The 9,928-nt window shown below is 52.2% G+C and overlaps 1 protein-coding gene across 1 annotated transcript in view; it reads left to right on the top strand.

The window, feature by feature from the left end:
- LOC311048680 (inositol 1,4,5-trisphosphate-gated calcium channel ITPR1-like) overlaps positions 1–9,928 on the top strand; it is a 184,039-nt gene that overhangs the window by 116,992 nt on the left and 57,119 nt on the right. The window contains exons 40-46 of the mRNA XM_084061942.1: positions 4,278–4,459; positions 4,804–5,041; positions 5,285–5,433; positions 5,705–5,908; positions 6,902–7,493; positions 7,740–7,841; positions 8,892–9,075. Coding sequence (XP_083918068.1) covers positions 4,278–4,459; positions 4,804–5,041; positions 5,285–5,433; positions 5,705–5,908; positions 6,902–7,493; positions 7,740–7,841; positions 8,892–9,075 — 1,651 coding nt within the window. The remainder of the gene's footprint in view (positions 1–4,277; positions 4,460–4,803; positions 5,042–5,284; positions 5,434–5,704; positions 5,909–6,901; positions 7,494–7,739; positions 7,842–8,891; positions 9,076–9,928) is intronic.

Here is a 9,928-nt window from a genome sequence, read left to right as displayed (position 1 = left end):
GGGTTCTCCTTTATGTGGGGCAGTGGTTCTCAAACTTTTTCATGTCAAGGACCCCCAAATTGACACTTATTAGCCCGCGGACCCCCATTTGAAAAGATATACCAGGGACCCCCATAAGAGAAGATTTTTACGTTTCTGTAGCAGTGATTCTCAACCATTTTAATGTCAAGGACCCCCAGTTTGACATACATTAGGGCTACGGACCCCCATTTTATAGCATTTATACCTCTGGGACCCCAATTCACATTGTAAAATCAATGTTAATTTAACTCTGAGATTGTACAAATGGAACCAAATGGACCCTAACGGGTCCATTTGGTTCCATTTGTACACTCTCAGAGTTACAGACCCATAAGGGTCCATTTGGTTCCTGTCCATCATCTAGCTGGGGACCCCCTGGAACCCCCTCAAGTACCCCTGGGGGTCCCCGGACCCCACTTTGAGAACCAATGTCCTACGTGATCCGCTGCCTACCGGTCCTCTGGTCATCACATCATTGTCTCAGGAATGAGTCAAAAAGTAAAAGATATCCATGAATTCAAGTCTCCATGGGGTGACTAATCCATAGACAGAAAGTTAAATAGCAGATCTACAAGCTCACAATGTGTCCCGGGGGGCGCGACACGTTGTGAGCTTGTAGATCTGCTTTTTTTCAAATAGCCGATTTACACTATACAGTAGGTTTGAGTACTAAGTAGTAAGGGCTCATGTGGCCCGCGTAATGGTCCATTCTTTTGGCCTTTGTTCTCCTAGACCTGGTTGCTTGTTTCTCTCACAGAATCTGGCAACACTGCCCCCCGGGGGGGGGGTCCCGACCCACGGGTTGAGAACCCCTGCTGCATGGGTAACCACGGTGACGGGGACATACCCAGGAGGAGAGCTCTGCAGTGGATTTATAAAAAAATATATTAAAAAAACAGTTTGGGAGAAAAGGTAGCCTGTTGAGGTTCAGAGAATTTACTGTACTGCAAGGGGGGGGGGGGAGGGGGGGTTTAACCATTCAAGACCGGGAACGCATCTGTGTCATTTTTAGATTTATTTGGCTATGAGCTTATGAGCTTGTAGATCTGCTATTATTATTATTTTTTTTGTGAACATGTGTGCAAATCTTTGAATATATATATATTTTTTTAAAGTGATTTTTTTTTTACTCAAATCTTCCTTGACATGCATGAAAAAGGCTTTTGAAACAACAACATCAACAATAGTTTTTTGATTTTTTTTTCAGAAAACTGTTAGGATTTAGAAGACATTATTTTGGGCCTCAGGTCTTCATGGGTTAAAAAAACGGCATGTGGCTGAGACAGCTGACCTATTTGTGGAGTGTGTGTGTGTGTGTGTGTGTGTGTGTGTGTGTGTGTGTGTGTGTGTGTTTGTGTGTGTGTGTGTGTGTGTGTGTGTGTGTGTGTGTGTGTGTGTGTGTGTGTGTGTGTGTGTGTGTGTGTGTGTGTGTGTGTGTGTGTGTGTGTGTGTGTGTGTGTGTGTGTGTGTGTGTGCGTGCGTGCGTGCGTGCGTGCGTGGGTGGGAGAGAGAGAGAGCGTAGAAAAGAGAGAGAGGTTGTCCTTGTGTATGTTCTAGATCATACATGTACCGTGTGTCTTCTTACACATTATGTAAGCCCTTCAGCTCTCTGGGGGGAGGGGGGGGGGGGGGGGGGGGGGGGGTGTAATGTGTGCGTGATGTCCTGGCCCCGGGCCCCATTCTTCTCCCCCCCCCCCCCCCCCCGCCCCCACACAGACAGCGTTACGTGAGCAGAGAGAGAGGCGGAGAGAGAGGCGGAGAGAGAAAGCGAGAGACGGAAGAATAGAGGGAGATAGAGAGAAAGACAGCAAGAGAGACAGACAGCGGGGGAGAGAGAGAGACAGAGATAGATAAACAGAGGGACAGACAGACAGACAGACAGACAGACCGGTTGCCAGCCCTGCGGACGTGCTGCTGCACACGTGTGTGTGTGTGTGTGTGTGTGTGTGTGTGTGTGTGTGTGTGTGTGTGTTTGTATTACTATACTTTTGAGGACCAAACGTCCCCACAAGTATAGTAGAATTTGGGGAATAGAATAGTTGTGCGGACCATTTTTCCTGCTGGTCGTCCTCGTGAGAAAAAATGGTTGTTTTATGGTTGAAATCCTTTTTAGAGATACGTTTACAATTAGAAAAAGACAGTTTACAATTAGAAAAAGATTCAGGTTGGGGTTATAGGTTCAGGATTAGACCTTTAGAGGTTTAGGGGGGTTGGGGTTAGATTTTAACCTATTTTATACTTAGTTGTGAAGGCGATGTCAAACACCGAAAAATAGCCGATCTACAAGCTCACAACGTGTCGCAGCGCGACACGTTGTGAGCTTGTAGATCTGCTATTTTTCGGCTTTAGACTTGCGGTTAAAAATGCCCCACAAAAATCATAAATCAATCATAAAATTGGCTTCCTAAAATGTTGATGTCCTCACAAGTATAGTAATACAAACATGTGTGTGCGTGTGTGTGTGTGTGTGTGTGGGTGTGTGTGTGTGTGCGTGCTGTGGAATCCACTCCGGGGCACACACACACACACACACCCAGGCTCAACACAGTGATGTCATTGTCTCTTGTAGTTCCAGCTCTGCTGCATGCCTTGATTGCCTTGTGGTGAAGGAAGGATTAGAGCCCGTGTTGTAGGCGTAGCGGCATTACCATGTTCAGCATGCCGCCGTGTGTGTGTGTGTGTCCGTGTGTGTGTGTGTGTGTGTGTGTGTGTGTGTGTGTGTGTGTGTGTGTGTGTTTTTGGCGGCTAGTGTAAGTGTGTCTTTAAGCACGGTGATTGGCTAGCGACGTTATGGTGTCAAGCTGTGTGTCTCACTGGCCTTTACGCTAAAACGCTAAACGTTAAACCACACTTATAACCCATTCAATACGGGGACGCAGCATCTCTGTGTCATTGTACATGTCTTTGGCTATTCAAAAATAGCAGATATACAAGCTTGTAGATCTGCAATTTCTTTTTTTTTAATTAACACATGGGGTGCCAGTTTTTTTTAAAAACAGAGTAGTAGAACAGTTACTGTACTTTTACTGTTACTGGTACTGGTACTGTACAGTTACTGTACTGTTACTTTATGAAAAAATATCGAACATGTTTAATCATTTTGAATAGTTTTAAACATAATTCTTCTCCTCTGGGGGTCCCTGGCACACATTATTTTCAGATGGAGGTCCGCGGCCAAATAGATATAATTTTTGGGGTCCTTGACATGAACAGGTTTGAGAAGCACTGTACTAGACATGACATTGACCTCTATGTTCTTCCTCTATGTAAGGTATATATGGATATATGGATATAAATATATATATATATTGTGGGGAACTGATCAAAACCAAACACAAAATGCAGGGTACAAGCCCAATGAAGGGTATTTATTTACACCTCTTTGTATATGGGACCCGCAGGTCCTTGGTAATACTTTCGAATAACTTCAAATAATAAAGATCAAACTCAAAGTTCGCCCCACGTCGGGGTATTTTCATGCATCACAATGTCTCTGTTTGGATTCCATGCGCCTCTGCGTCATCGTCATTTATCCATGCATTGTGTCGGGTATTTGTGATTAACTCCCACAGGTTGCCTAGGAGTAAACAAAGAGTATCCTTTACTACTGCAATTCACAAGCATTCATTAATGTGCGGGAATAGTGGAGAATATTGCCTTACCGCCTGTAGCACCCGTCCAGTCACCAGGAGAGCCAATGCCAGACTGAGACAGAGTAGCCATACTTGTAGCCAGGTGCCACACCTAACCTGTCGCCGCAGCTGCGCTGAGTTGGGGCTGATTCATGATGGTGAGTGGCAGGTAACGCCCCTCTATGACGCTGCCCAGGCTGGTGCGCTGTCTCTCTGGTCTCACTCTGTCTCTGTCCCATGGCCTCTCCCTGGTGCTTACCTGACAGGCGGTATTGTGGCGATACTCCACATATCCCCCCCCTAAGCCCGCCGCTTGGTCCGGGGGCTTCCAGCTCCTCTACTTCATACATTCGGGATAGGGCGTCTGCATGTGGGATCTCCCTCCCGGGCCGGTGCTCCACCTTAAAACAGTAGTCCTGCAGCTCCAGGAACCACCGCGTCACTCTGGCGTTCCGGTCTTTATTGGTGGCCATCCATTTCAGGGGAGCATGATCTGTAATGAGGGTAAAGGTACGGCCCCACAAGTAGTATCGCAGGTGGTGAATTGCCCATTTCACCGCTAAACACTCTTTTTCTACCGTTGCGTAATTTTTCTCACGGTCAAGTAGTTTCCTGCTTACATAGGTAATTGGATGTTCCTCTCCATCAAATACCTGTGCGAGGACCGCCCCCAACCCGGTGCCCGACGCGTCTGTGTGGAGGACGAAGGGCCGGCTGAAGTCGGGGGCTTTCAACACTGGCTCCTCACAGAGCGCGCTCTTCAAGGTCTGGAACGCGGCCTCCGTCTCGGCCGTCCAGACGATGTGGTTGGGGCGTTTCTGACATGTTAGCTCATACAGTGGGGCTGCAATAGTAGAGTAGTTTTTCACAAATTTTTGATAATAAGCCATAAGGCCAAGGAATGATTTTACTTGACTCGTGACAGGTTGGGGCCATTCCCGAATCCGCTCCACTTTACGCGTCTGGGGCCGCACGCACCCTCGTCCGATCGTAAACCCCAGGTAGTCTGTCTCCGTCAGGCCGACGCGGCACTTCTTGGCATTTGCGGTCAGCCCGGCTCGTCTGAGCGCTCCAAGGATGGCGTGGAGGTGCTGCAGATGGAGGCTCCAGCTCGGGCTGTGGATCACGATATCATCTAAGTACGCGGCAGCGTAGTCTCGGTGGGGGCGGAGTACACGGTCCATCAGCCGCTGGAACGTGGCGGGCGCGCCATGGACTCCAAACGGCAGCACCGTGTACTGGAACAGCCCGTCGGGCGTGGAGAAGGCCGTCTTTGCCTTGGCCCGGTCCGTCAGCGGTACCTGCCAATAGCCCTTGGTCAGGTCCAGGGTGCTGACGAACCGGGCTGGACCCAGGCGCTCGATCAGTTCATCCACTCGGGGCATCGGGTATGCGTCGAAGGCGGAGACGTCATTCAATTTCCTAAAGTCGTTGCAGAAGCGCAGCGTCCCGTCTGGCTTCGGCACAATCACAATCGGGCTGGACCATGGACTGTACGACTCCTCGATCACTCCTAATTCAATCATCTTGGCCACCTCTTCTTTTATGGCTATTCGTCGGGCTTCTGGGATACGATATGGCCGTTGGCGCACTACCTTCCCCGGGTCCGTGCGGATATCGTGCCGGATCAGCGTGGTTCGGCCGGGGAGATCGGAGAATATGTCCCGGTTCCGCCCCAGCAGGTCCTTGACGTCCTGGGTCTGGGCTGGGACGAGGTCTTCTCCGATGGGCACCGGGGGCAGCGTCTGCGCGGGCACGGCGGTCATCAGCGCTGGCAGCGGTAGTCGGGGGGCTGAGATCCACTTTTTCAAGATGTTCACATGGTAGATCTGATGGCCTTTCCGCCTGCCGGGCTGGCTCACCCGATAGTCCACGGGGCCCACCTTCTCCACGACCTCGTATGGTCCCTGCCACTTCGCGAGGAATTTACACTCTGAGCTGGGGACCAACACCAGGACCTTCTCTCCCACCTGGAACTCACGGAGCGTCGCGCCTCGATTATAGGTCCGGGCCTGGTCTCGCTGGGCTTTTTCCATATGTTCTCGTACCAGGGGCCAGATGGTCTTTGCCCGGGCCTGGAGACGCTCCACGTGTTCCACCACACTGCGGTGGGGAGAAGGCTGGCGCTCCCAGGTCTCTTTGGCGATATCCAATAATCCACGGGGCCTCCGGCCATACACAAGCTCAAATGGCGAGAGCCCCGTGGACGCCTGCGGCACCTCCCTGATGGCGAATAGCACATACGGAATCAACTGGTCCCAGTCTTTCCCGTCCACATCAGTTAGTTTTTTCAACATTTTTTTTAAAGTCTGGTTAAACCTCTCGACTAAACCGTCCGTCTGTGGGTGGTAGACGGAGGTGCGGATACGCTTCACCTTCAGCCATTTATACAATTGTGACATTACTCGGGACATGAAGCAGGTGCCTTGATCCGTTAACACCTCTTCAGCTATGCCCACCCGGCTAAATAGCATCAGTAGTTCGTGGGCCACCGCCTTAGCCGAGGCCGCCCGCAGGGGAATGGCCTCGGGATATCGAGTGGCATAATCTAGTATCACTAAGATATAGCGGTGACCGCGACTGGATTTCGGCAAAGGGCCCACAATGTCCATGGCAAGACGTGAAAACGGCACTTCAATTATCGGCATTGGTACCAGCGGGTTATGAAACGTGGGCCGCGGAGCGGTCTTTTGACATTCAGAGCAGCCTTTGCAAAAGTCCTCTACTGCCCGTTTAACCCCGGGCCAGTAGAAGCGGGCCAAAATGCGCTCATATGTCTTTTGGCTTCCCAAGTGCGCTCCTAGTTGGTGCGTGTGTCCTAAATACAACACCCGTGACACATATTCTTTTGGTACCAGTAACTGCTCGACTAGGTCCCCCCCCCTTGTCCAACACACCCCGATATAACAAGTCTTTCTTTACAAGGAAGTATGGGTGATTCAATGCACTCACCCCCTCACATTTCTTCCCGTCGATGGCGGCCACGTTCCGGCGCGCCGTGTCCAGGTTCGGGTCGGTCCACTGCGCCGTGGCGAACCCCCCAGCCCGGGGTGGTTCGAGAGCTTCGGCGCCGGGGAATTCGGCGAAGGGGTCCGCAACATCAGCGGGGCCCGCGGCCCCCTGGCTTGACGTGGCCTGCATGTCCTCCACCTCCCGTCTCTGGTCTTTTCCTCTCCTCTCTTTTTCTTTGTCTCTCTCGTCTCTCTCGTCTCGCGTCCCTCTCATCTCCCCCATCTCCTGCCGGGGAGCTGTCACTCAGGCCGGCTGGTGTGGTGGCGCGGAACGCCGGGCAGGCGTGGAGCGCGCCTGGCGGCGCGGGGCGCGTCGGCGGCGGTGGCGGGCGGTACCGCGCAGCAGACCGGGGTCCCAGTACCGGGCGAACAGGACACAGTCCGCGCCAATCAGCAGCGGCACGGGCAGGTTGGGCACGACGCCGGCTGGCACCACGGCGTCTCCCCGGGGCGTCTGGACGCGGAGCTGGGTCACTGGATAGTGGCGCACATCGCCGTGGACACAGGTTACCGGCACGGTGACGGCGCTGAGCTTCCCGGCCAGGTCCGCTCGTACGAGAGTCACCGCACTGCCGGAGTCCAGCAACGCGTGCGTGTCGGTCCGTCCAATCTTCACGGGCAGGCGCGTCTGGCGGTGCGGGCTGGTGCCGGTGTGCAGGCAGGGCCGCGCGCTGTCGGAGCTGGCTGCGGTCCCCATGGAAACGTCGCGCTCTCTCTCGGGGCACGACCAGGAGATGTGGTCCGCCTGCCCGCAGACGTAACAGCGGCGTTGGTGTGGGCCTCGGGTGGGCCCTTCGGTAACGGCGGCTTCAGTCCGGGTGGCGGATGGGTTCGGTGGCGTCGACCTTCGACGCTCTCGGCTGGGCTTCTCCTCCCCAGGGCTCTTGGCTGCTTCGGTGCGCGTGGTCCTCATCATGTCCACGCTCACTTGGTGGTTTTCTAAGAGGGCCACGAGCGCCTCCAGTGAGCTTGGACTCACTTGTGAGGCGTATCTCCGGGCGTCAGGCGGCAACGAACGGATACATCGGTCAATTACTAGGCGGTCGATGATAGGTGGATCTCCCCCGGTGGTCAGCCAGCCGTGGGCGCTGCGCAGGAGGGCCGCTACCTGCGGCCGGGGTGGAAGGGCCGAGTTGTAGGCCCAGCTGTGGTAGCGCTGCGCTCGAGCGGGGAGGCTGTATCCCTGGGTGGCGAGGATGGCTTCCTTCAGCTTCCTATAATCTCTGGCATCGGCGAGGGTTAAATCCCGGCACACACGCTGGGCCTCGCCGGTGAGGAACGGGGCCAAGAGCGAGGCCCAGTCTCCGACTGGCCACCTCTCTCTGGCTGCGGTGCGCTCAAACACTTCCAGGTAAGCTTCAATATCATCTTCTGGTGTCAATTTGGTGAGTACTTCTCTAGGTGCGCGTGTGCTAGCCACATCACGGCTAATCCTATCAATTAGCTTTTGTACCGCTGTCTGCAAATCGGTTTGGCTCCTCAACAGGGCCGTCAGGGCGTTGGCATGCTCCATGACTTTTTGGGTTTGGCGTGGATCAGTGTGCCCGCATTCTCCACCATATGTGGGGAACTGATCAAAACCAAACACAAAATGCAGGGTACAAGCCCAATGAAGGGTATTTATTTACACCTCTTTGTATATGGGACCCGCAGGTCCTTGGTAATACTTTCGAATAACTTCAAATAATAAAGATCAAACTCAAAGTTCGCCCCACGTCGGGGTATTTTCATGCATCACAATGTCTCTGTTTGGATTCCATGCGCCTCTGCGTCATCGTCATTTATCCATGCATTGTGTCGGGTATTTGTGATTAACTCCCACAGGTTGCCTAGGAGTAAACAAAGAGTATCCTTTACTACTGCAATTCACAAGCATTCATTAATGTGCGGGAATAGTGGAGAATATTGCCTTACCGCCTGTAGCACCCGTCCAGTCACCAGGAGAGCCAATGCCAGACTGAGACAGAGTAGCCATACTTGTAGCCAGGTGCCACACCTAACCTGTCGCCGCAGCTGTGCTGAGTTGGGGCTGATTCATGATGGTGAGTGGCAGGTAACGCCCCTCTATGACGCTGCCCAGGCTGGTGCGCTGTCTCTCTGGTCTCACTCTGTCTCTGTCCCATGGCCTCTCCCTGGTGAGGTGCTTACCTGACAGGCGGTATTGTGGCGATACTCCACAATATATATATACATAGTGACCTCTATGTTCTTCTCTGTTGTCGCTCAGCGCTCGTTTTATTGCCGTCTGACGGAGGACAAGAAGTCAGAGAAGTTCTTCCGGGTGTTCTACGAGCGCATGAAGCTGGCCCAGCTGGAGATCAAAGCCACGGTGACGGTCAACACCAGCGACCTGGGCAACCGCAAGAGAGACGACGAGCCCCCCGACAAAGACCTGCCCGTCCGCAAGAAAGGTCCAAAAGTCTTGTTTGCTGCATGTCGTTGCTTTCTCCGTATCCCAGCTTTTTGAGGGTTTTTTTTTCTCCGTAAATGGATGCCCTACTTCAGGGGTCTTCAACAGGGGGTCCGGGACCCCTAAGGGGTCCTCGGAGTTACTACAGGGGGTCCGCCAAATCTTTGTGTGATATGATTTTTTTTTTACCTGAACCACTTGAACCCTAGCATCCCTTTTCTGAGGAGAACTTTGGCCAAAAATAGCAGATCTACAAGCTCACAACGCCTCGCGCTGCGAGGCGTTGTGAGCTTGTAGATCTGCTATTTTTGGCAAAGAGGTATACTGCCCTGCCAAGGTAAAGAGCAGTAACTACGTTTTGGGACACGCCGACTTATTTTTGTATCCCAAAGGTCAAATTAGCCTTTGTGATTTTGGGGGATAAACAATTACCTCAAGAACAGATGCAAAATTAGTGTAATATCACTTATATGCCGATATCTCATTTGGCTGACCAGTTGAATCACTTTTAATCCCATTTTTCAGTGTTTTTTGTTTTCGTAGTTACTGCTCTTTACCTTGGCAGGGCAGTATAGGTGTAGAGGGAAAAAAAGAGCAGACCAAGTAAACAAAAAAAGTATAATCTGAAACACAATTTTATACAATATAGAGTAGGGGGTCCCTGCTTCATCTCTCCCTCAGCTAGGGGGTCCTTGGCCTGAAAACGTTGAAGACCCCTGCCTGCCCTACTTGATCATACGACAGTAGCATCAAAAGTAGCAGATCCACAAGCCACGTTTTGAGCTTGTAGATCTGCTACTTTTAGTCGTGAAAAGTCAAGGTTTTGGACATTGGAGGTTTTCAACCGACAGAGA

This window comes from Gymnoscopelus microlampas (assembly GCF_963454915.1).
Source record: "Gymnoscopelus microlampas genome assembly, chromosome: 7".
Taxonomy (NCBI): Eukaryota; Metazoa; Chordata; class Actinopteri; order Myctophiformes; family Myctophidae; genus Gymnoscopelus; species Gymnoscopelus microlampas.
The sequence above is the reverse complement of the archived record's forward strand: the minus strand, read 5'-3'. Positions and strand labels throughout refer to the sequence as shown.